Source organism: Spodoptera frugiperda, chromosome 3 (genome assembly GCF_023101765.2).
Source record: "Spodoptera frugiperda isolate SF20-4 chromosome 3, AGI-APGP_CSIRO_Sfru_2.0, whole genome shotgun sequence".
NCBI lineage: Eukaryota > Metazoa > Arthropoda > Insecta > Lepidoptera > Noctuidae > Spodoptera > Spodoptera frugiperda.
The window spans coordinates 8,145,718-8,173,591 of NC_064214.1; the positions used below are offsets into that span (position 1 = coordinate 8,145,718).

Below are 27,874 nucleotides of genomic sequence, written 5' to 3' on the forward strand. Positions count from 1 at the left end.
ATAAGCTCAGATTTCCTCATAACATTTTCCTTTACCATTTGTCAGTGGTGTCTAAACAATCTTAGATAAAGTCACAAAGATGCCTTTGAATGGAGTTAAAAACTTACCTATACAATTCCTAGGGCCGGCGCTAAAAGGCACGAAGGCGTACGGATGTGTGGGCTGTTGGCTTAGGAACCGCTCCGGCTTAAAAGCTTCCGGGTCTGGGTACAATTCTGGTAAACGATGCAGGTCGTATATGTGGATTGATACTTCCGTGCCTTTCTTTACTAGGAGATCTCCTGCAACAATAATAAAACTTCATATAAAAAAAGGGAACTGCCTTCAAAAATGTTTGTTCTAACCTAATTTTTTTAAGCGGATGATATTATCTTTGCTGTAAATCGTATCAAAATTAGATTGATCAGCTAAACGCGAGACAATCGTGCATCAACATACGTACATACATACAGGTCAAACTAAAAATCTTCTTTTTTAAAGTCGGTTAAAAGAGATATTTAGACGATGATGCCAAATTATATGAATGAGCTTAAAATAGGGATAATACAAAGCTTGAGAAACTTAATTTTCTTTGAAGGGTCAACCACCTTGTTATAATAATTATAATATGAGATTCTAAATGTAAATCTTCCTCCGACTCTAATATATATGTAAACTATGAAGACCGGAAAAGAGTCTTAAGCCTTAGAACAAAAATTTGATGATAGAAGATAGAATATTTGATAAACCCAAACTTATGCAATTAAAATGAAATACTTTTAGCTATACTTTTAAACTTTGTGTCGACTGAAATAGAAATCGGATAACTCAATAAAACTTAGTTTGATTCAGAACGAGAACCCCGGACCAATCACACAAGTTCGATGACCGTCGAATGCGAGTTACTTGCAAAATGGAGGATATATTTTACCCTACGTATCATGGCAAGAGAGATACTGTTACTTTGATATTCGAAGAGTAAATCTTTCTCTTAAAATTCAAATGTTAATCTTCTATTATATAAAAATCAATTGCAGTTTGTTAGTCTCGCTAAAACTTAAGAACAACTGGACCGATTTGGCAAATTTTGATCTTGAATTATTTGTGGAAGTCCAAAAAGGTAATGCGGACTGCCTAGTAGGTTACCGAGGCTCCGGCTCAAAAAGCAGGAGTAGGAACGGGGTGGTTTTTAGTCAGTAAGAGTCTGACTCTCCCTCTCGCCTCACCCAAGGCGAGAGAAATCATTGGATGATTTTACCCACTTAAAAAAAAAGAGGTTTAAAAGGTGTGAAAAAAAAATGTTTGAGGCGGTACGAAGTTTGCCGGGTCAGCTAATAGAAAATATTTATGTTAAAATAGATCCCTTATCAATATTAATTGCTAAAACAGGAAGGAAGGGTATTTTCATTTCTAAATATTTATTAGTAAAGTTGTTCCCGTTCACCAACGCGAATGATTTACATTAGCTACCAATAAGTTGCGGCCTTGTGTAAGCAAATTTAATATCAGTTTTGATATCGATTTGTACCCGAGTTTGTTACTAGGTCTCCTAGTGCCAGATTTCATTTATATTGGTTTAACTAGTAACACATATTTTTTATATTAAACGGTTTTAATATAGTTATATTGTATGGTCATCAAGATTAAGAGTGTGAATCAAATATCAGAACGATCCAATGTCAGGAAGGGGTTTAAATTGCAATCACTAACTAAATTAGACCCAAACAAACAAACAGATCAAGTTAAATCGTATGTCAGAAATGAAGCTCACTAATGAGCACATACTCCAAGGTTTTATTAGTGACCTTACAATTCCATCATCAGACCAGCTTGATGGAACAAATCTTAAAATAGAAAGTGAACCTAGTTTATTACTGACAATTCTCGTAAACTCAGATCCCGTACCAAATTATCACTATTCTCACTAAAAATATCGAAAAATATAAAACGTCAATAACATTCGAATGAGCAGCTGCACTGTTGGCCTCGATTTAGCTCGTCGTATGTGATCCTTCTATAATAACAAACACAGAATTTTACGAGCACAAAACGTTATTGAGATCGTATTTTCAAAATTGATATGAAACCTGGGATGAAAGATGTTTGCACTGCAACAGTAACGAGGCAGAAAGTTTTAGAAGATTCGGGAATTGTAGGTACCTACTCGATTTCCTCTTGTGGTGCATTATGATCTGTTTATTAAACTAGAGAAAATAAAGTCAGTTAACATCAGTTTATTTCTTAATGGCTAAAAATTATGTGGGAAAATGTTATGGGTATTACATTAATTTCATTTTGTATACTTTACTGAGTATTATTTAATGTAACTAGCAACCCGCCCCAGCTTTGTATGAGTACAATGGTGATATATTATGCATGTATTATACATATAAACATCCCTCTTGCATCACTCTATCTATTAAAAAAACCGCATCGAAATCTGTTGCGTAGTTTTAAAGATTTAAGCATACAAAGGGACATAGGGACAGAAACCGTGACTTTGTTTTATACTATGTAGTGATATAGTATGTTTCCCAATTAAAAAAAATAATAAACAACATTATTTAAAAAATCCATATGTTTTAGAGATTTTGCCCGCATCAAGGGCCCCTAATTTCTTAATTTGATCAGACTTAAATTAAGTTTCAATTAGCAAAGACTAGTACCTAAACTTTCATAATAATGTTTAAAAATATAATTAGTGCTTTCATCGATATTTTTATACAAAAATATAAAAATGAAGTGCGTCTTGTTATTATAATTTTAAAAATCTATCCGGTTTTTAATGTAAAGTAAAACTAATTAATGGTTTTTAATTATTTAGTCTGAAGTCGAGTCTAACGGGAACTCGAGTCTAAAGAGAATTCAATTAATTACATAAATATTAAGAGTTTTTTACATAAACAAACAGAGGCCAGTTTTACGTTTAACGAGATCGAAACACGAGCGCGTTCGGCGTTTTGATTGGTTGGTTCATTCGCGCCGGCCAATCAGAGCACCGAACACGCTCTCGTTTCGTTTTCGTTCAACGTAAAGCAAACTCATACTAAGGCCTCTGTTTATTTAAATTTTAACGTAAAACAAACTCGTACTAAAGGTACAGTATCCATTTTTATGTTCGATGTTTTTTTTACATTCCAGGTAAAACCTTAACTTTCAGCTTCGTAGTAATTTTAGCGATCATTCCCATGAGGCTAGCGAAACGGTGTTCCAACCAATTCTCCGCCGATACCTATCGATAAAGTTTTACGATACGACTCAAATGGTTCTTATCTGTAAGACGCATTAAGAGGCCCTTAAAGTTATCGTATCGTCCTCAGTGAGGTCCAACTCATGGAACATAACCGACTGTATATATGCCGTGTAATACCTTTAACCTAGTAAACATACATGTATAGGTAACAAAGAATAAGATGGCTAAGAAGAAATAACTAGTTTTTTTTAGTAAAAAGGATGGATGAAAGCCGGTTTACGAAAGAAATATACAAGGCGAATATGAGTGGGAACGTCGGTAGAGGGCGCCCCAGACCGAAATTTTAAGACCAGATTGGCTATATATTAAAAAAGGGCTAAATTAAAAGTACCTTTAACCGACAAGCATGCATGCAAAGACTGATGACTGTTGATGAAGTGAAAGAAGTGTGTAAGATTCATAGCAATTGGCGTTCCATTGTCTCTGCCTATCCCCATGGGAGACAGGCGTGAGGTTATGTATGTATGTGTAGGTTTTTTTTCTATTCTCATAAGATTGATCGTTGTGTTCTCTGCACTCCCTAAGGAACCTATATGCCAAACTTTAACTTTCTACAACTATAGAACGTACGTCACCTCACTACATAATATCACGTCGCTTTCTCTGTCCCTATGTCCCTTTGTAAGCTTAAATCTTAAAGATTTAACTTACGCAACGGATTTTGATGCGGATATTTTAATAGATAGAGTGACTCAAGAGGAAGGTTTATATGTATAATACAAGCATAATATATCACCATTGCACCCATGTGAAGCTGGGGCGGGTCGCTAGTATAAAGTAATAAAGAATTCTATATTATACATAAGGCTTACCTCTCGACAATCTCAGTAACATTTGTTTAATTTGAAACCTAGTACATTTCAGGCACATATTGCTTTTTGTTCAAGCTTGAGTCAACCGTTATGTAGCACGTCGCCCGCAATTTCAACGAACAATATAAATCCGCCCCTCGTCAACGCCACAAAATTATTATTACAATCGAGAATTTTGAACAAAAAACGTCTTATGGCTTATACATTGCTCCCAAAGCCTTTATATCACTGGGTGGCACGCGAATAAAACCAGTAATGTATGCAAAACCTTTCGGCGCGTAATTTATCATGTCTTTGCTCATCAAGAGAGATTTGCGTAAGGGAAATATTACTTTTAGGACGATGTACTGTCTTCGTTTCGTTTCAAGATGTATGTGTAAAGGTACGCGTCCACAGACCCTATCGTACGCATCGCACGTATTTCGTATGACGTCATCAGTACGCATCGCATGTAGTCATTGCCGGTGATGCGGTCCGTACGATACGGACGCAGTTTTATAAGTTTCTATACAAGACAAACTAAAATCCGTTGCGTGCGATGCATACGATGCGGGCCTGTGGACGCTTACCTTTAGTCGCCAGTTTTGCTACTGAGATTAGGTTGTTGACATTCAAGTTTTGTATTAGTTTCGAAATGTCAAAATATATTGTCATTTATATGTCTTTTATTATGTTAACTATCGCAATTTCTTTTGTTATTTTTTTTTCAAGTACATCAAAAGCTATATCATTTATATAAAAAAACTAACCTTTTACGAGATTTGCACGAGATTACAATTTAATAATGTAATTGAATGTTACTGTATTACTTTAAATGTCATTTAATATGTATATTTTATTCCGTAGATTGATAAAAAGAAGTAAAAATAAATGTACTTAGCCTTTCTTTCCTGTACTCATAATCGGGGCAATAGACGAACGAAAATGGAACCATATTTTTTTACTTCGGGTCGCCGGTACAGCATTAGAACACCTACGGGATTGGCCCTACAACTGTCTACCTTCATATTTTACACTTGACCTTTCTCGAGGCCTATGAATGTCCATGATGTCAGATTATGTTAAGGTTTTATACCATTCCCAGCCATTATGGCCCACGTTATTGAATATGTCAACGTCTTAACTCATAATGTTCGTTTTTGTTCTTAAAAATTACCTACGTTTTATATTACCTACTTATTTTGAAGTGAAAGATGTGGTTGAGATATTTTTTGTGTATAATAGGTTTATATTTATGTTTTGTATGACTAATTTATTATACAGAATAGAATCAGGCGTTACTTTGCGGAAATCTATGCTAGACTAACAATACAATAGATTTTTAGTTTTCATTCATCATCGTGTATTTTCAGAAAGCGATGTGATCAGACCACCACAGATGGGCCGTTGCCGGCTCGAAAAGCAGGAGTAGGAACGGGGTGCTCTGTAGTCAGTAAGAGTCTAACACTCCCTCTCGCCTCGCCCAGGGCAGGGGAAGACATTGGATGATTTCCTCCTTTAAAATAAAGGCCGTACAATAACTGCTGTCCATCAAATTAGGACATAAAGGCTTGTTTGTTACGTCAGTATAATTTTATATACTGGGTTCATTTCTACCTTTTTTATACCGACCAGCCTTTTATATCCAGGGTTTGACTACCAGTTGTTATGACTGAATATTCAATAAAATTCTATTTCTTGGTTTATTTCTATAGCCTCCAGTACTTTTAGAAATAACACTGAGTTCTATGTAACTCCACAGCTAGCTTTGATATTAAAAACTTTCATGTGGAACGCTGAACAAACAGGTTTTATGTTTACTTTTATGATATTAAAACTGTCTGACTCACTCTCTGCTTTGATTTTACATACAACTTAACTCCACACGTGGCATCACACATCAACAGCCAGTGGCCACTGCTGACCAAAGGCTTCTTCTCACAGGGAGAAGTTTGAAGCATTAATCACCACACTGCTCAATGAGGGTTGGCGATTTTTCTTATATTTAGAGACGATAAGCTCAGGTTTCGTCACGATGTTTTAATTTACCATTTGTGGCTAAATAACCTTAGAAAGTAACTCGATTTTTTCGCCAGATTCCCGTTACAATGAAAAGTGAAATTAGCACCTTTTGCAGTACTTTTGAAACAAATGACCAATATTTTTATTACTTTACCTAGAAATCATATCCAGAACTAGCCATTTCTCAATCAACAAGGCGATTATAACAATCCTAGCCTTATTGCCGCCCACCGTGGGACCATGTCATGAATGAACATAAACCGCTATTTAGAAACTTTTCCTAACCTAGCATTCTTATCTGGATTTAGCTAGACTATATACAATTTGATAGTCGGCTGGTCACGTTTTCTTCGCTTTATTGGTCACGTTTGCTATACTAAGGACATTGTAGTAGGATTATGTTAGGGCATTGTCGCACATTGTCGGCCATTCGAGAGCTAGCAAAAACATTAGGTCCCAAAGTAATTGCCAAGTTATTTGATTAAGAAGGTTTTCATTGAAGTGAATGGATTTTGTAATTCTGTTGAAGCATTGTCTGGGTTTATGTTTGTTTAAAACAATAAACTTATGCGGGTAATCAACCACATTTTTGATTACCTTCATTGAAACTCATGGACAAAAAATATTATAGCATTATTTATAAATTAGTCATCATTAAACTAAATCTTATTATTTTATGACTATTCCCCGGTCAATTTCCATTTCGTCAATTTTGTTTGATACTTGTACAAATTATCATTACCTATAAAACAAGCTTACTTTATTTTCAAACGCTTCTTTTTCATTTACAGAATTATCTATACATATAATAAAATCGTAGAAAAGTGCTGTCTGTACATTGAAAATAAAAATAAAAAAAATAGCAGGGGTTATTGTTATGTCGATGTCGAACCCAAAAATGTAATTAACTTTTTTTTTGTCTGTTTGTCTGTTTGTCTGTTTGTCTGTTTGTCTGTTTGTCTGTTTGTCTGTTTGTCTGTTTGTCTGTTCGTCTGTGCGCGCTAATCTCAGAAACGGCTGATCCGAGTTGGATGCGGTTTTCACGAATATATTGTGGGATGCTTAAATTTACATTTAGTGTTTGTTTCATGTCAATCGGTTCATAAATAAAAAAGTTATGTCAAATTAAAGAATCACGTCGAACATTCTATGCTTATACCATTAATCTCCGCAACTATTTGACGGATTTAGTTGAAATTTGGTACAGATATAGTTTAGAACCTTAGAAAGGACATAGATATATTTTTATTTCAAAAATCAAAAAATAAAATAAAATAAAAATAAAATAAAATAAAAATAAAATAAAAATAAAAATAAAATAAAAATAAAATAAAAATAAAATAAAAATAAAATAAAAATAAAATAAAATAAAAATAAAAATAAAAATAAAATAAAAATAAAAATAAAATAAAATAAAAATAAAATAAAATAAAATAAAATAAAATAAAAATAAAATAAAATAAAAATAAAATAAAAATAAAATAAAAATAAAATAAAAAAAATAAAAATAAAATAAAAATAAAATAAAATAAAAATAAAATAAAATAAAAATAAAAAAAAAAATAAAATAAAAAATAAATTTATTCCGGACATACAGCGCCATCTATTGTTCAATTTCGTACTTATAGTACGGAATTGAACAATGTCGGGCTGTTCCTATACTCCGTAGATAGATGGCGTTGATCGCGCAATGGTGTAATTACAATTGTTCAGTTCATGTTATTGTTTTAATTCATTGGAAATTTGTTTTTACAAAATAGTAAAAAGCAATGAAAAATATAACATAATACAACTTTTAGTACAAAGAAAACGCTCTGACGGAGTATAGATAATTCTATGTCGATCGTTACACGACTTCGGTTCATGTTATTGTTTTAATTCATCGAAAAAAGTTAACAAATAGTAAAAAGGTATGAAAAAAATTATATCAATATAATTAAACTTTTAGTACAAAGAAAATGCCCGAACGGAGTATAAATAAATAATCCAAGTTGTCTTTATCCTCGATAGATGGCGTTGGGATCGAAATAGATCGCGCTATGGTTTTGTTACAATTATTTGGTTGGGTATCGGCCGAGCGCTTCGGTACCATTGTAGAAAATGTGTATTATCAGTCGTATGATTATTTGTCTGTAGTGGTCCTGCTGTTTCGTATATTCTAAATTGGTTTCGTTGTATTTGTCAATTAATAAGTTTATTTGTTGGGTTTTCCTGGTTTTCTGGTTAAACTTTTTAACGTAGGTTTAGTTTGATATCGATTATTAGTAGTTACTGTAGTTAGTTTTTTTAATAAAATTGTAAGTCTAATTTATAAATTAATTAGATTAGATTTAAGTCGTTTCTTTTAAATTATTTAGTTTAAGCTTGGTTATTATAGCATAAAGGATAGGTTCTAATATAATTTCTTTTTTAATTGTTATAAATTCGTAATTCGTAGCTTTCTTTAGTTTTAAGTTAGTTTTCATCTTAAGTTCGGAAAGATTATAATATTTCTTTAGTTAAAGTCCGTTTTTAAACTATTTTTTCAATGCCCTAAGTGAGTATACATCTATTAAAATCAAACGCAGAGCTCATTATGTTGATTTTTGAAGAGTTCCCTGGAATATCTTCCACATCTCATTTTTGAAAAGATCCCGCGAGATCGGGAACTCATCATCATCATCATCAGCCTATAGCTATGGGAACTATGTGGTTAAAACCAAAAATTTGCCTGAAGTCACTATTCCACGCGAACGAAGTCGCGGGCAAAAGCTATCTCTAACAAATTGTACTACCGTAAAAGAGATAGGACCTCGCATATATCGACGCCTACACAAATGTTTATCTTCAATTCACTGACCCTTGTTGGCGGCTAGGTCGGTATAAATATGGCCACAATTTCCATCAATATTAGTTCTTGATTTACCGAAAAAAGGTCCCCGTTATTGTTCTTTTTATTTTCGGTACAAACTGAATTAGAATGATAGGACCTTTACTGTTTGAAGCGGAGGTGGATCTTATAACATCTTATACCATGACCTCTTTATAAGAGTTGCTTACTTTTAATTTAAGTGAAAATGAACGATAGGCTTCGTAATCACACTTGTATTATAAGGATGTTTGTCCGTCAATAACGCTGTAACTACTGAATGGATTTTGAATGAAATTTGGTATACAGACAGGGTATGTGCTAACTTGGCTGATAGGATTTTTTTTTTGAGTTGGGAAAATCATCCAATGACTTCTCTCGCCTTAGGTGAGGCAAGAGGGAGTGTCAGACTCTTACTGACTAAAAACCACCCCATTCCTACTCCTGCTTTTCGAACCGGAGTTTCGGTAAACCGCTAGGTATTCCGCAGCTCCGAATATGGGTGATAGGATACGAGGATACTATAGATAATAGACTTCGCGATCATACTAATATTATAAGGATGTTTGTCCGTCAATCACGCTGTAAGTACTGGACAGATTTTGATATTTGGTATACGTACAGGGAATGTGCTGACTTGGGTGATAGGATAGTTTATATCTTACAGGAACGCGGGTGAAAACGCTGTCAGATCCTGGTTATTAATATCTATGTGATATGGCGAATAAATGCTTATATTACATACATACATACTTAAAATACTTATATACATCCTTTCATTCTTTACGATAATTTAGAAAAAACTAAAACTATGTTTTCTTGATAAGAACTTAACTTTTTTCGTTTACCTACCACTCCTATAACGACAAATCATCAAGACCACATTTTCAATGTTTATAAAGTAAAACATTACTGCTTACCCAACATAAAGTCCTCGGTCACCTCACGGGCAATGAACGGTACGCTCGGGTACAGTCTTAAGGTCTCCTTGATGACAGCTTCAAGGTACTTCATTTCAGCCAGATCAGACATCGTTGGAGTAGTGTCTGAATCACCCAGGATCGTCTGACACTCTTCGTAAATACGTTCCTGTGGAAAAAATACCGATAAGCTAGGCTATTCTGTAACTGTCAATTCGAACTTTAGTGAGTTCGAACGCGTTCTCGCCCGTCATTGGTCGAGATTATTCTCATAACCAATGACATGGCGAACAGCAATCGAGTTCACGTCGAACTTTCAAACTGAAAGTTACAGAATAGCCTAGTAAGGTATAAAATCGAAAAATATTTTATGAAAAACACAATAATACACCACCCTAGTACCAACTCAAGCCTGAATAACTCCGCAAATTCTGCTTGAACCCCTATATCTTCAAAGGACATTACAATAAAGACCAAAGTTTCGCATTAAACAGCGGTAAATTGCTAAAACAGCTTCCATTTTGTTTTTTTCGCGTCAACCTAAGATGGCGGCTGGGTAATAAAAGTGAGACACAACCCAAACGTTTCCTTAGATTAGATTAACAAAGCCTTCGTGAGCACTTGAAAAAATGTTTCTTTACAAAAAAATTGGGAACTTTAAAGTATTTTCTGACAAGATTTTGTTATCTTGTTCAAAGTTTGTCTGATGACCTTGGGTTCTCGAGGGCAAAGAATTTACTACACTCACTTAAGAGGCTTTAGAAGCCGGATAAAATTTATTGGTTGGCTACATATCACGGAGAAATAAAATATGAATAAGTTGTTTATTATGGTAAAACATTCTAACAAATCGAGTACTTTATTTTTTTCCGTGGGAGGTTAATACAGTAAAATGTAATTTATTTTTCTGTGAAATATGAATGTGTATAAATTAAATGATCATACACCATAATATATTTTGCCATGCCTTTTTTATCTTGTTATTTGAGAATGACATAATGGAAAGCACTCAATTCTTTTACGGGTAATTTCAAGGCCAAAACGAAATACACTTCCCCGAATCAAAAACCAAAGACAGGATTTTCTTAATAATTTTATGATTATGTCTGTGACAACATAATTTTGAATTTTAATCATTACTAGCAGTACCCACGACTTCGTCCGTGTACAATAATGACTTGTGGCAGAATTTGGGCTTTTGAATTATTTGAATTTTCTTTGCTATAAACCTCACGGAGCTCGAAACCTTTCCAACGAATGCAAAACGAAAATTGGTTCATGCGTTCTGGAGTTATGACATCAGGAAGGAAAACCGACTTATTTTTATTTCATAGAAGATTATTAGCAACCAAATAAGTCAGGACAAACAAATTACAGATTAGTAGTCAAACCACTTTCGAATAAATGTCACTCACAGTAAACGATGACAATGAAGATGAACTATCTTTTTGATACGATCCTTGTTAATCATCAAGAGTCGTGAAAACGTTAAATAATTTTAATTAAAGTGAATCTGAAGCCGGTTTCTGTGAAAGGCCATTCAGACACGTTAACTACATCCATTTCGCTAGCCTTGTAATTATATCATGTAATAGGAAACGCGTATAACGTCATATGGGGAGACTCTCAGCCACTATACAGATATATAAAGGATTTAGGGATCAGAGCGTTAAGTTCCCTAAGATCGGGAAAGGCGGATCCTCCGACGAGGCAAAGTGATAGTGCCTGGCGGGCTTTCTGTCCAACTGTTATTCGTTGGAAATTTCTATCCATGTTTATTCGCATGTAAACTTCACATGTGCGATGTTGGATTCATGACGTCTCTTTTAATTTGTTCGTCGATCGTCTATGTGCGACTTCTGTCATTTGTAATTTGTCATGTGTCGCGACAAAGATGAAAATATTTTGTAAATATATTACTCTGATTCCACGAAAGGATTGACAGCAACGCGTTACTCTTTATGTTATTAGTTTCATATAAAGCGCAATACTAGGAATTTCAAATACATACGACAATTCGTTAGAAAATCTAGGACACCACGTCCACCTACCACGTTAGATCTATAGTCAGATCTCGACCAGGACAACCTCAGTCAGATAAAAATTTGAGACTCTCGTATCGCTATCACATCATGATCCCCCATCAAAAAAAAAAAGATCTACAGACAGACGGATGCCTAATCCTAATACTAACCATTGTAAATGAAAAAGTGAACGGAATGACTGAAACTTTGTTTTAAGGGGGGAAAAACATGCAATGTCTTCTCCCGCCTAAGGTGGAGTCTCAGACTCAGGCGAGATTAGTGTCAGACTCTTTTTAACTGACTAAAAACCACCCCGTTCCTACTTCTGCCTTTCAAGCCGGATCCCCGGTAAACCCGTTAGATAGTCCGCAGATCTGGATTAGGCATGAGCCCTGAATTAGACTAGCACTAATTGTATAGAAAACCTCGATCATTAATAACCTTTATCACAAAAACATGTCGAGATAGTACCACTAGGAGATACGTCACATGGGATTAACTAGCGATTAATTAAGATAAACTGTGTACCACACGATACCCTTCGCTTGGGGATACAAATCCAGCCAGCTATCAATTCTAATTTCCTGTGCCTACGTCAGAATATTTAAGTACTGAATTGTGATAAAGGATTCCTCAGCCTCTATCCAGATGCCATTTAGCGTTTGTCTACAAAGACTGTAAAAAAATATAATGGGATTGATTTAAATTTGGGCACTTGTCAAGACAAACGATTTTTGCTTTTGAGAAAATATTTTTTTTGGAAAACCTTAGTTTTTCGAGCCCGATGGGCTAGGCATTTCGCAACTCCGATATCAGCCCTACTCATGGCTCTTTGGGTAAACAAGCGCTAAAGTGGTATTTAGCTACAGACTCTGATTTAGTACCTCGAAAAAAAAATTGCCTATCGATTTTCTAAAATCATTTAAAACACACAATTATTTCAATAAGAAAATAAACACAATACCCTTCCTACAGTCGGGTAAAAAGTAATTGTAAATTACCTGTACTTCTGGATGGTCTGCTAGCAACATTAGTCCAAAAACGAGCGCCATTGCTGTTGTATCGTGTCCCTGAAAAAACAACCTTATTAACAAAGGAATAATCTCGAAAATCCCCTCTTTTGTCTCTAAGCAAAGAAATTTTCGCTAAACCCTGATTTTCTAAGTATTTTCAACATAGTTTCAACCGCCATTAACAAAAATTGGAAGAATTTTTTTCGTGAAAATATTAAGTACCGTGTCTAATGAGTTCGCTGAATTACTTTACTTGACGCAATGAAAGTCCATGTCATGATAAACGTGATTTACATACTAGATGTTTATTTTGCCAAATATCCGAATACCAGGAATTGTGAAATCAAATGAGACAGTATTTTATTTGCAAATAGCCTGAAAGAAGTCTGAGCGAGTCTGCTTTAAGCTTTATTAAGTTACCCAATTTGTCAAGGTTAGTTACTCTGTTGGCCGAGGGGTCGCAAGTGCTACTGTCGGGCAAAGTGTTACTTTTTTTTTTAATTTCTCAGTAGTCACGGACTCCGGGAATGTGCCCGGTATATGGCAATAACCTCACCCCCTATTACATAGGATTTATAACACAAATTGTGAAAAGTCTATATTGTATAGTTTAATTACGTGTCATAATCTACACCTTTGCCTACCCCTTCGGGGGTAAAAAGCGCGCTCTATTAATACGATTTTAGTATTGAAAGAACACAGAAGTCAAATTTTAAACTTCTCTAAAGGTCCAAAACGTAATATTTCACCCTTAACATAATAATTAGAAACTCACCTCAAACATAAACGTATTAACTTCTTCTCTTATTCCCTCTAGATCAATTTCTCCCTTCCTCTCAGCTTCCAATAATACATCGAGCATAGCCAGTCTCTTCTTCCCCCCCACTTCATCTTCTGCCACATCACTCTGTCCAGGTGTCCAATTCTTCTTCCTCTCCATAATCACGTTATCAGCAAAAGAATGGACTTTTTCTAGACATTTCTCAAACTGTTTACCTATTGGGAACTTTCGGAAGATATATTCATTGTGTAGCCATACTCTTGTGAGACGACCCATTAGTAAACCTCCTATTTGCAGGATAGCTGTTTTATACTCTTGGGTCTTTGTAGAAGAATCCGAGTCTAACTGGGTACCCATTGCCGTTTCTGGAAAATAATGTTAAGTTACATATTTTTTTGTAGAAGACAGCTAAATTATACTAATAATGAACGGTTGCTATGTAAGTAGGTATATGTACTTAACTATTAATGGAGAATTTCTTTTAGAAAACTGACTTAAAATATATAATAAATACATAAATAATCTTTATTCAGAAATGTAAATGGACACAAAATATTCCTTAAGTAAGTAGATCTCACATAGCTAGTACAGGCACCTGCCAGTACTAGGATAATCCTGTGTCACTGGCGAGAGAAGGCCCAAGAATTATATTTTAAATGTAGGACACTATTGCTATAAACACAATACTTAACATCAACATCAACAAAACAGCTTGACAAAAGAAAATATAACATTAGAACTTAAGACGGGATATTTACCATGTTCATTTATATCTATGACTTTTTTGGCAGATGACAAATCGGTCTACCCTCTTTCTAGTTCGTTTTTTGATTGTTGATCTTGGCGCTTGCAACAGTGCCGAAATATCGGAAACTCGTGTACATAAATAAACATGGTCATATCAGTTTAAAAACTTATAAAAGAAGATATGATTCAATATGGTTGGTATCTTGTATTAGGCTAGGTTTACCAGATAAATAGGACATAGTCAAGTTCACCGTTACGAAATAAACATGCGTGACTGACTTATGACGTTAAATTAGCCTCACAGAGACGAACAAGGGACAGACTATGTAACCCAAAACAGTTCCGCCCTTTAATTTCCTCTTATCCGGCAAACGTTTCCAGAAAATTCTGAGAAAATCAAGCTTTTTCTTCCTTGACCTTATCTAGGGAATAGGACTGGCTTAAAATAATCCCCTCGAATACTTTTGTGACGTCAAGAGACCACATCTTCTAAAGATAAGGATGCTTAAAAAAATCTACAGATGTTGTCTGCAAAGGTCTTATTAAATAAATGGCTACAGAAACTCGCAGTGTCAAAAACTAGAGGCAAAAATATCAAGTGTCAAAAAATAGAGGTAGGTAATAATATCAAGTCTATTTTTCGAAAGGTCGGATGGATCTATTTATCATCAGGTAAATTATAGTTTGTCTATTAAGTTTGATATTTACATTATTTTAATCATGTTGTTTTCTTCCATAAAATAAACTTTATAAATAAAAATATTATAAGACCATAGCCTAAGTCTACTGCTTTTCAAAAATCTCAATTTCGATCTAAACCGTCGTTTTGTTAGGTCAACAGGTATTAAAGAAGAACAAAAATTTTAGCCATGACGTCAAGTAAAGTTAAACAAGCGGGTAAACAACGGAGTTCGTTTCTTTGCTAAATATTCTCAGTAAGCGATCGCGTAGGGTAAAAACAAGTAGACGTGAAATTTTTAAAAAGTATCTTATGCTAATTATATGTTACCGACTTACTTACGTAACTGTTTGACGAGGATCTCAACTAGTTTCAAGCCATGTTGGAGGCTAGTACAGCTTGAAACTAATCGAGTACTTAGTTTCTTAGGCAAATAAAACAACGAGGGTATTAATTTTAAGAAAATCAGAACAATTTATACGGTACATATTGTTATTTTGACTTTAAATTTTACAAACTTTACAACATACACTGGTTCTAAGCAAAACCAACAATCATGGTTGAACTATCTACGTAGTAAATAGGCAGTCCAACTATTTTTGACTTTGACTAGTTGACGCGCTGGCTCGGCAACTGGCTGCTATGCATCGAGTAGCAGGCTCGATTCTCGCACGGATTAACTCTTTGTGTGATCTACAAACTGTTGCTTTGGGTCTGGGTATCATTTGTATGCGAACTTGCATGTTAGTAAACGCACCCACGACATAGAAGGAAGTCCTAGTATGAGACAACTTTATAAAAAAATTGGTAGTAACCTAAATCATTACAAAATTAACTCTCTACACATGTTAAAAAATACTTGTTCCTTTAATAACCACCACAAAAAGTCGCCCGTCTATACAAACTGTACCGCTCAAAGATTCAAGAAAATCTCAGCAATACCATTAATGTAGGGAACACAAACATTTTCAAAGGTAAATTGGAAATACTGTAATCAAGTTTTTGTATCTTTGAAAGGAAAATATACATTTCTAGTATGTTTGCTTAGGTTGCTTTCATTTTCGTAGCGTATTTTTTCCGAATTAATGTTTGTCATTTCATTTTAGGGCCCTTTTCGCGGAGACTGTAAAAGGGAAAGAAATCGTTTGAGCTCCAAATATTATTGAAATGGTTTTATTGAAATTGTTACCGACATATGGGTAATAGGTAGCTTATTTAATATTTATCTAAATTAATCTCTCTTATGTGTAGTTACAGGATACATATGAATTATTGAGACATTTACCACAAGTTGTTGCTAATTGATAAATTTACGAAAATGCGGATGTAAAATAATACAATTTATCTCTCGTCTTAAATAAATCATAAGCGTTTATAAAATTTCCTAGGAAAAACTTCTGATTCAAGTTATTTTCCCGTGACATATACACTCATTATCTTCTATAAAAATCAATTGCTGTTCGTTAGTCTCGCTAGAACTCCAAAACAGCTGAACCGATTTAGCATAATTATTTTGGTCTTGAATTATTTGTTGAAGTCCAAGGAAGGTTTAAAAGGTTAGAATAAAATGTTGTCATCTCGTAGAGAATAATTAAAAATAAAATCTATCCTTCTTACTTTACGGTAGTCTTTTGTATGTCTCCAACTCACCACAAATAGTATACAAGGTGCAGTCACTGATGACGGGCATGAGGTTGACTTCCTTGCCGTCATACTCCTTCAGCTTGTCCACCAGTCCTCGACTCCTCTCCTCCATCACGTTGGTGAAGTTCTTCAGGATGTTGAAGTGGAACGTTGGAGTCAGGATCTTGCGACGTCTATGCCATTTTGCTCCTGGTGAATTTAAGGCATATTTAGTTTTTAAACCTAGTAGCGTAGCTCCATGTAGTTGAGACTGCTAGTATGCAATGTGGGTTCGTTCCCTGGTTGTCGAGTGTGTTATTGAATATTTCTATCTTCAATTTTATTTCAGTCTACAAATTCTATAGAGGAGAGTCAGTCTACATATTCTGGAGAGCTCATTAACCCATGGATATTTTAAATAGGTTTAAGCCTTTAATACGCCTTTAATTTAATACCTTGCCCGGGTCGGACAAAGAATTAAATTACCAAACTTTTTTGGCTTTTCGAAAATTTCTCAGTAGTAGCACGGAGTCTGAAATTGTGCCCAATATACGGCAATAGTCTCACCCCCTATTACATGGGGATTATAACACAAATTAAATATACATTGTACACTTGTACAGTGGCATTATGAACCATAATGTGCACCGCTACCTACCTACTACTCTACCAACCCCTTCAGGGAGTTATGTAAACAAAACACGGAGGGAAGCGATCTCTAACATATAACTCTGTTACCTAGGTAACATAAATACTACTTCTATAAACACTATTAATTACAACTGTCTTATATAATTTCAACAATCTAACCGCTTGACAAAAGCGTCATAAGCAGTAAAACAGTCACACACAATGTGATAGTAATTAAACCACATTACCAACTTGTAACTAGTTCTAAAACCCGGCTTTATTACATTTTAGTATTCATGATCTTTTAAACAGTGGCTGAAAGCTAACCAAATGTGTCGTGTCACCACATTTTGGAAACACAAATGGCATTCATAGTAACTAGGTTTTTCTTTTTTTATAACTTTTAGTTGTTGTCAACTTAGGTGAGTTAGGTTCTACAGTACCCTTAGTATGAGTTCGCTTTACGATTAAAGTAACCGAAACGAGAGCGCGTTCTGATTAGTTGGTTAATTCGAGCTGGCCAATCAAAGCAAACTAAGTAAAGCGTACAAAAAGTTAGACTTACCAGAACTGAGTAACAGTCCAGTGCCGAGCCAACCTTCCAAGAAGCTGTATGGCTTACTCTTCTTTATATTCCTCGGGTGTGACAACACGATCTGCAGACAAACAGCACGATTAGAAAACACGGCTAATTTACGTAACTAATTATTCAAGGAAGCTTGCTTCGTTGGTCAAGTGGCCGCAAACAAAGGGGCTCGGGTTCGATTCCCGGGTCGGGCAAAGTATAGCTGGGCATGGAATCTGGAATTGTGTCCAGTATATGGCAATATGCTCACCCCATATTACATGGGACTTATTACGCAAATGGTCAAAAGTGGGTGTACATTACATAGCGGCATTACGTGCCATAATGTGCACCTTTTATCCCTGAAGCTAACCCGTCAAGGATAAAAGGCGTGACGTTGCGTATTATACAAAAATGACAAAATAATTCATTTTCTTTTGTAAAATAAATCCTCCACGGATTTAATTCGCTTCTTCTAAGTTATTTAAAAAATACCCGTCTGATACTTTTTATATCCAACTGGCGGATTAAATAAATGTCTCCATTTCATTCCCTGACGTCTCTACTCTATCACCAGCTTTAGCACTTTATCAATTCTTGATACTGCATATGTACCACACTGCATAATTTGCATTTAGATTGCCCTGAGCACTGCATAGATACAAGCATGCATAATACACTCATCGCCCAAATACTCATTCAAATAATTATTGTTTCATTGAATATTCCATGTACAATTTAATTTAAATTCTACAGCTGTGACTGAAAGTTTGATTTCATTCAATTCATTGTCAAAAAAGTGGATAAGTTTGACTGGGGTTTATATTTAAGAGGTCCCGTGATGTAAGAGAAAGGTCAGTGAGCTTGTAGGATTATTATTTTTTGGGTCAAATGTCTACATTTTTTATAATAACTGTACTATATTTTTATAATAACTATCGTGAGACATACTAAATGATTTAAAATATCAATTTACTAGTAGAGCTTTGTTCATTATTTTATGAGAGTAAACCAGTATTTTATTAAGACTAGACTACGTCAAATACCACATGAATGGAGCCCAGTAGGGCTGATGCCCGATACGGAGCCACGGAAAACTTAACGTATTGCCGGGGCTCCAGCTCGAAGAGCAGATGTAGGAACAGGGTGATTTTTAGTCAGTAAGAGTCTGATTACCTACCTAATTTGTACCAGGCTTTTTGGTACAGATCTCTAAAATATACAATCTCATCCATTCCCAGTATATTGGACCTTTGTAGTTATTAAATACATTGTGATTTTCATTTCGAAAATGGACGGGTATAAAATTAATACGAGTATTTTTCGAACAACAAAAGTAATTTTAAAATCATTTTGGACAAACCAAAATTATTTTGGCTTTTGGCTCTATATTGAATGTTGAATAAATTGCCATGTATTACAAAATATATAAATGTAATAACATGAAAGTAATCCTTACAAACATAACATATACGAATAATAATAATTTGTAGTGCCTCATTACCGTAAAACGAAGTGAATAGAATTTCAGGATTCGTGAATAAATGTTCGGAAAATGATCTAACATCTATTCACACTTTGAATTCTATTCACCTCGTTTTACCGTTATTTAATTCTGCAGCAAAGAACAAACCAAACATTGAACATTTATTTTCAACATTACGTAGGTTTTATAGAAGGAGATTTGTTTTTCAAAACGTTGATGTAAAATATCGATAGTTAGAACACCAATAAGTTACGTGCAATTGAAATTACTTCAGCATCAAACGAATAAAAACCCCTGTGAGAACTTATCTCACTACCCCTATCATTAACAAAGATTAATGTTTATGTTCACGTTATAAAGAGCCGTATATTCGAGTAGGTAACTACGAGTAGTGCATTTATAATATTCCATGCCAAACATAAACATTGCACACAATTTTGAACGTGAATTGTGAATCTGTTAGTTATGCTGAAACTACGTCGATAAAGGGTACTTTTCCAACAGAGATGTGTTATGTAGCTATGCTATAAAGATGTAATATATAAGCTGTAAAACTATATGACTGTTTCCACCGATAGGTACTACGCTGTGTAGCTGTATGAGGAAACTATGTATTGATAGTAGGGAAGCCATAGCACGCCTCTTTCCATATAAAAAACATAGCTTATCTAAGTCTGTTTCCACCAGTGCTAAGCTATGTGTACCAATAAATATGATTGGTAGAAGTCCACAGCACATCTTTGGTGGAAAAGCACCTTTAGTGCATACGCCTGTGAAACCTGAATAGTATGTCTATTAACTAAAGCTAACACAACATCCTTTATTTCATTCCAAAATGAAACTTCCCTCGAAACCCTTGCTTAAAATAATCTAAGAGCACACTCAGACTGACTAATACACTGCCCTATTTCACAACATCACGCTACAACTAATAGGAACTGAGCAGAGCGGTTGAAACCGCAAGGGAGTAATTTGTTATCTAATAAATTGTGGTAATATGTATATGAATACCCACCTCAACATCATTTACTTGGTGAAGATGCAGAATCCTTCTTCGTATTATTTTGACAAGGTAGCGGTCTCCATACGTCTTGCTGTAGTGACGCATTTTCGTGAACATCACACCTGCAACAAATAAGTTTATGTGTATTCTACTCATTTACCTAACATTATATAGGTACCTATACAGAAGTGCATTTGTTTATTGGTTCCAGATTTTTAGTACGGTACCGTACTTAAGCGCATGTTTCGCCACCTTCATAATAATTTGTATGCACTATCTGTCACGTAAGTTTATCGGGCACTTATAATATAAGTGCCCGATAAACTTATAAAACAAGCCCTAAGTAAATCAAAAGATCTATAGATAATTTTACTTTTGAGAGACATAAAAATATTACTTCAAGTTCTGTTTTTTTGTGATATATATAGCAATGAATTTTCGCATCAATTATTTCTGGGAATGGCAAGCTACAAGCAAGGATGAACCAAAAAATAGCATAAATCTTATTCCACAAAAACATGACCAGAAAACTCTGAATTAGAAAACAAAGCACATTATTATAACAATAAATAAAGTTACAGGTTCGGTTACCAACAAAGTTTACTTGCTAATTGAGGGTTAAATACTGTTTGCGTGTTTACAACACAACTCCAGAGGGCTTAGTACGAGTTTGTTTTACGTTTAACGAGATTGAAACGTTACCTCGTTCAGCGCTCTACACCCTTATTGTCACAATTGCAACCTTCAACAATAGGCTAGATTCCCACTAGTCAAATTCAATACTTTTTTCGAAACGTCAAGAACGATTTTCTATGAACTTTGTATGAAATACTCCATTATGATCAAATTTATGAATGAGAGTGTGACTATTTTATTGTATTAAAAGTTCTAATAATTTATTTTTGACCCAGTCATCATCCTTATTTATCCCAAGATCTCCGCCGATCGCAGTTTTGTTTTGATCTTGTACAACGTGAAGCCAACTCGTACTAAGCCCTCTAAATGGCCTGCTCCTATGAACCAACCAATCAGAGCGGCGAACGCGGTAACGTTTCGATCTCGTTCAACGTAAAGCAAACTCGTACTAAGCCCTCAGAGATCTTGGGATGAATATTGTTGAAGGTTGCAATTGTTACCAATTAAATTAATCTTAATAAACATTACATTGCGCATTCGAAGGCCTGAAGGTAAACAGTACCAAAATAATTATTAACTTTTGGTAGATTGTGTATTAAGTTTTTTGTTTACACATTAATGTGTCGATACGCAATGCTATTATCTATACTCCTAATTACGAGGACTGTAATTGAATAACATTAGCTGCGTATACGAAGGACTTTTATCCGTTTAGAACACAAATCAAGAGCAGATAATATGCCTGATCCGGAACTGCAGATAACGTAACAGGTTACCGGGGTACCGGCTCAAAGCAGGAGAAGGAACGGGGTGGTTTTTAGTCAGTAAGATTCTGACACTCCCTCTTGCCTCACCCAAGGCGAGAGAAGTCATTAGATGATTTTCTCCCCTCAAAAAAAAAGCCATAAAAATACCCCTCTTATTGAAGAGATTGGCTAGAGCGAACTAGGAAAGGTGTTGTGCAAAGTTATTAATGCTATTACACTACGGCAGGTAATCTAATAAAATAGTTTCGTTTTTCCTGGAGGAAAGGTAATTGGTATGTCGGATATACTATTGTTGTCTCATGTCTTTGCTTCTCTATATAGGAAAATAGCTTGTTTCGAATTTGATTTGGACAAGAAAGAATAGTAACAGCGTGAGTGTCGACGCGTCGTGTGACGCGGAATGCTGACGCATGAATATGAGTCTATAGCATGGCTTAAAACTAGTCGAGTTCTTCGTCGTCATTACATGCGTCAACCGATAACATAATTAATAATTAATTTAGTATGTCTCACGAACGTCATAAATAAAAAATAAAGTAGAATTCGTTTGTTTTGTGGCTATTCAGCAATTCAGTAAGGGTAAAGTTCCAACATTATATTTTAATCAATATGAACTTTAAAAAAATCCGCACTAATGTACAATTTTTAACCTAAAAGTGTAGGTATGTGAAAACCCCAAGTCAAAGTCCTACTATACAGTTTTCCTACCTTTCCGTTCAGTACATTAAAAAGGTAATAATTGTATGTAATTATAACCAACTTAATTAAAGATACAAACATATTTAAGATAATTACTACCGACTCATCAAAGGAAAGGGAATCAACGAACAAACTGACATGTATATACATTTATAGAAATACGCGTGTATTTGAACCTTTCACACCCGTGCGTGCATGAAGAAAATTGACTAGTCTCGTTGTATTTACTTGACGAGATCGAATTAATAAGTAATATAATATATAATAATACATATAAGATACACGATACAGCTACGAATTGGATTAATTTTGTGAGTATAGTGTTGCCAAATTCTTTGTTTGTTGGTTTGTTTTAGAAAGTAGAGTCTAAGTAGGGTCTAGTTTCATAAATGAGTGACAAACTTTTTTCTTATTACAACTTAGTGTTGTATTACTTAAAATAATTAGAAACTTATGCAGTAGGTACCTTAACCTACTTTTGAGCAGGTACAGCAGCAAATCAAGTACATTATCACGGTTTTTTTTTTGAGGGGGAATTTCGTCCAATGACATCCACTGCCTTGGGGGAGACAAGAGGGAGTGCCAGACGCTTACTGACTAAAAACCACCCGTTCCTACACCTGATTTTTGAGGCCGAAACCACGATAAACCCACTATGTAGTCCGTAGCTCCGGATCAGGCATCAGCCCTACTGGGCCCCATCTGTGGTGGTCTGAACATTATCACGGTATAGTAACATCGTAACTAAACCCTAAATTAAATTCTAGACTTTATATTCAGTTATCTAGTACTTACTTTGATCTAAACGGGGAGCAGGTCACAAGCAAGAACTTAAGCCTAATGATATTACAAGTGTCTAAAACATTAGGTTCCACTTCTAGTTTCAGGAACAAACAAAATAGTTTTGACATATTATAATGTTGGTACATTGTTAAGGGCGAGATATAGACGAGATTGATATTTGTAGTTTGCGCTACGTTGCGTCGTCGCAGCGTCGATTTCCATATATTTTTATGACATGCCCCATTACACTGTTGCTTGATTCATTGTCGCCGCACGACGATTCAGCGGGATCGAGGAACAAGATACGAAACGGGATGTAGGTGATTCGCTGCATCGTTGGACAGTCATCACATTTGTATCTATCCAATGCGAAGATTGAGCTATGACATCGAGGGTCGTTACAGACAAACATAGTGGGGCGTACAATGCGTTGTCCCTCGCAAAGGCGAAATGGGACCTCGCCCTAACACGACCTAACTGACAAAAAAATTGTTTACTGTAAGCTACACTTATAGTAAACCATGTCTTTGTCTATTAGCTCCTTTATACAATAATACGCGTAATATAATGTCATGTATAACAGACAAACACTGGCTGTTGAGAACAGTAATTGGTGGGAACTCTCCAGTAAATTAGCATTCTGTATTACAATACATTGTTATAGACATAGCCTAGAATACAATAGTACGCTTGTAATTGCCCTGAAGAGAAGGGCCGAATGTAGTACTCAGTTTATGTTATACTATAAAAGGCCTATATATTTTTTACCTTATTCATACTAATATTATAAATGCAAAAGTTTCAAGTCAAAACGGCTGTAGGGACGGAGATTGTAACTGGGGTTGATTATGGTCTGGAATCGATCCCACGACCCGTTGTACGGTAGCCAGTTGCCCAGCTACCGCGTCAACCGTGCAGGCGCACGGAGCGGTTGCATTAAATAATAATTAACATTACTTTGCTATGCTCAGGGTCTATATTGGGGACCTCATGCTTAATAGTCACAATCACAATCAATACACCTAGTTACAATGACTTTCAACACTTACGTGGAGTCATGTTGACGAATTCCAAGACACATCCTATGATCGGCTTCCGTGGTGGTCCCGGCAACTTGTCCAGAGGATTCTCCTCCTCAGCCAGGAGTCTGTAGATCACCAGTCCAATGAAACCCACTAGTAGGAGTGTGGCGATCATTGTTACTTCTTATTTCTAGTCTTCAGCGGAGATGGAATCTAAAAAAGATATAAATTAAATGGTATTAGGTGTTTAAGTACATCATGTATACTTATCAATTTATTTAAAAAAATATTACTTGACTTCACATTCTAAATAAGGGTTCCGTTTTTTGCCATTTGGCTACGGAACCCTAAAAAATCACCATAATATTTTTTTTTCAAATAGAAGGTAAGTACAAGAATGTATGTCGAATCAAATAATATTTCATTAAATATAAAATTGTTACACGAAACGTGTGAATAATCGAAATAATTAGCACGTCATTGTAAAAACAAAATTCATTCATTCAAGTTAGACCCAAAAATCATAAAGAACCCTTTTTAAACACACACATCGAACAATAAACACGCATGAAAACAAAACAACAGGCGCCATTTTGAAATTATACTTTCGCGCCAAATACAAAGTTGCCATTACGAAAAATAAACAAATCATTCAAGAACTTTACGAATAAAATGATTAATTTTCCTAGCATTGAAATACAATTCCAGAAATATTAAAATTAATTTAAATACGCATTTGCACGTCCATTTTATTTGAATACATGCAGTGGTTGCAATAACAAACATTAATTTCGCGTTCTCAAACACGGAGACTGGAAACAAGCAGGTATCTGTGATCAAATATTTGGTTCGTGCGTAATCTGTAGCGCGGTGACGGCCATTGCTCAGTCTCAATGCGAATTGAATTTCGAATTTATGTGTTCCAAAATCGAATATAATTGGAGAAGCAATGTTATTAAATCCTCCTTTTCATTTGTACGATAGCTCTTTATGAAAGCTACATGTGAGATAATTAAATATGTCTAACTGCCGTACTCAAAGTCATTTAATGTTTTTTTTTACATATGATGTGGTCGACGTTTGGCCGCTATCTCGCCTGATGGTAAGTGATGATGCGGCCTACGATGGAGCACGTCTGCCCATAAGCAACCTATTCACACGGGCTTTGAAGACACCCAGGTTATAGGTACCCATCAGGAAACACAGACTCCGGCAAGGAGTTCCACTCCCTAGCAGTTCGCACAAGGAAGCTTGAAGCGAAGCGCTTCGTGCGAGTTGCGAGTTGCGAGTGATTGCTTAAACTATTACTTGGTAACGATTTTGTTCCGAAAACAATTGCTAAGGACTGGGTTAAGTAATCATTAAATGACTCTGAGTACGGGGTAAATATGTTGTCTCTAGTTTTGGATTGTGTGCGTGATTTATTAATTTTATTAACAGCAGGAAAATAATTATTTCCTCTTTGCTTTACACGAATCAGGAAGTTGAATAATACGTCAGAAATAATGCGATTTTAAATATATTTTCGCGAATTAGTAAAGAAACCCGTTATATTATAATAACAAATTTAAATTAAGCATTTATTAAAACTATAAACATTGTCTATCTAGATTAAAAATATCAATTCACTGACCTTTTTCGATAACCATGAATAAAGATTTTATGTCAGACTCTGACTTAATTTTTTAAATCACTTATTGACTCATTTCAAAACCGCACAAGACAATGTGGTTTCATGTGACGTGTTATCTATTATGTACTGAAGTGTTATGTATACAGTAACGAGTAGATATTATTGTATATAAGTAGGTATAACACTTCGTGTCATTCACGAATACAGATGATTATCATTAGTTTATTATGAACAATTTTGTTATATTGCCCGTAAAGTACAGTTATTATTTTATAAGGTCGCGGTCAGTTGGCGCAGTGACTGGATGATCAGGTGCACAGCGTTGTGTCAAGTGTACGATTCAGAGAAGAACAAGCCTCAACTATATATATCTAAACTAAAGTACCTGTGTAAACTATTAAAAAAATAAAATCAACACCTTAGCTATGAAATTCTTAAAACAATTTACGAAATAAATTACAAAGATGCCATAAAATTTTCATTAATAAATTAAATATATAAATAAGAATTTAAAAAATAATTTCAAAATAATAAATAATATGTATAATATTATAATTTATTCATCATTTCAAAAAACAAAAGAGAAAGGAAACCTACAAAAATAAAGAAAGTAAATAAGAAAAAGTTATTAACCTTATATCTTTTTTTTTCGCTATCCCCTAGTGTACACTGAACACCAAACACTGTTACACACGGCACGCTACTGAGCTTCTCGCCAAAGTCCAAAGCTTATAACACATTGATCGACCTTTGGACTCTGACCAAATTATCATACATGCCATTTCACGCGAATTCTCCTAACGTTACCATTTATATATTATATATTTCGCCATTTTCGGCAATACAGCATAATACTATAACGTCATTTTACGGAAAACCTATAATAAATGTAACACATTGACGTAATAATTACATGTTATGTATAAATTGCACCTCTACTTGTAATAACCCAATAATTCAATCCATATTTGCAACAAAATTTCATGAAAATGTATTCAGCTGTTTAGACATGTAGCGGACTGCCTAGCGGGTTACCGGGGCTCCGGCTCGAATAGCAGGAGTAGGAACGGTCTGACACTCCCTCTCGCCTCGCCCAAGACGAGAGAAGGATGATTTTCCCCCTCAAAAAAAGTAGTTTAAACATTTCAGCGCTACATACAAACAAACTTTCGAATATTACTTTTTGTATCTAGTAGATAACTGGTTTGTTTACTTTTTTTCTTGCACATAAGTCTAAAGTCCATTGTCACTGGCCGGATAGAGTGGACTTTAGACTTCATAAACGGGTTGTTTAAATTGCCAATTTCATAATATGTGATAAAATGCAGTCAAGCACGAATTGTGGTGTTGTTCCATGATTCAGCGATATTTGTGAGTCTGATACTAATGTGGTGGGTGTATATGCTTCACCCGTGTTCCCGTAGGGTAAAAAGTCCTATCACCCAAGTCAGCTCATACCCTGTCTGTATACCAATTTTTATCAAAATCCGTTCAAATCAGTTCACTTGTTTCAACGTGATTTACGAACATATAAACTTTGCAATTTGACGATTATATTAGTGTGATAGTGAGCAATCGTCACCTGATCCACAACACGTTGCTATTCTTTTAAGGATTGGGGATTGAAGCGGGGACTGGAGATTATTGATTTAGGGATTAGGGATAGAATAAAGAAAAGATGGGGAGGAGGTGGGGATCAGAAACATATTTCATTAATTCATCCAAAATTAACAGAATATCAAAATATATGCCTTCTAAAAATATCTGAGTTCTTCAAAAAATATTTTAAATGGACATTGACCTCTAAACCGACCGATCTCTAAAAAACCGAACTTATGTATTAATAGCCGAGATGAGAGGAAAAAACCTAAAGCTATTATTATGTATACTGGACTTTGGCCGAGTTGGACATTGAACCCATTATTCTTGCGGTTAACGGTTGGACTTTGTACCGTGACTAGATAACTGGA

General features: G+C 35.0%; 1 protein-coding gene across 2 annotated transcripts in view; it reads right to left on the reverse strand.

The window, feature by feature from the left end:
• The window catches only part of LOC118273960 (cytochrome P450 4C1), a 40,375-nt gene that overhangs the window by 8,190 nt on the left and 4,311 nt on the right, over positions 1 to 27,874 (reverse strand). Inside the window, exons 1-9 of one of the 2 annotated variants that reach the window (XM_035591247.2) lie at positions 26,538 to 26,664; positions 24,299 to 24,484; positions 20,377 to 20,486; positions 17,876 to 17,966; positions 16,708 to 16,890; positions 13,626 to 13,996; positions 12,839 to 12,907; positions 9,814 to 9,982; positions 108 to 281 (exon numbers count right to left, since the gene is read on the reverse strand). In XM_035591247.2, the coding sequence (XP_035447140.2) occupies positions 108 to 281; positions 9,814 to 9,982; positions 12,839 to 12,907; positions 13,626 to 13,996; positions 16,708 to 16,890; positions 17,876 to 17,966; positions 20,377 to 20,486; positions 24,299 to 24,446 (1,315 nt within the window). In that variant the 5' untranslated portion in view covers positions 24,447 to 24,484; positions 26,538 to 26,664. Of the gene's footprint in view, positions 1 to 107; positions 282 to 9,813; positions 9,983 to 12,838; positions 12,908 to 13,625; positions 13,997 to 16,707; positions 16,891 to 17,875; positions 17,967 to 20,376; positions 20,487 to 24,298; positions 24,485 to 26,537; positions 26,665 to 27,874 lie in introns of those variants that run through there. The other variant, XM_035591246.2, reaches the window with a different exon arrangement.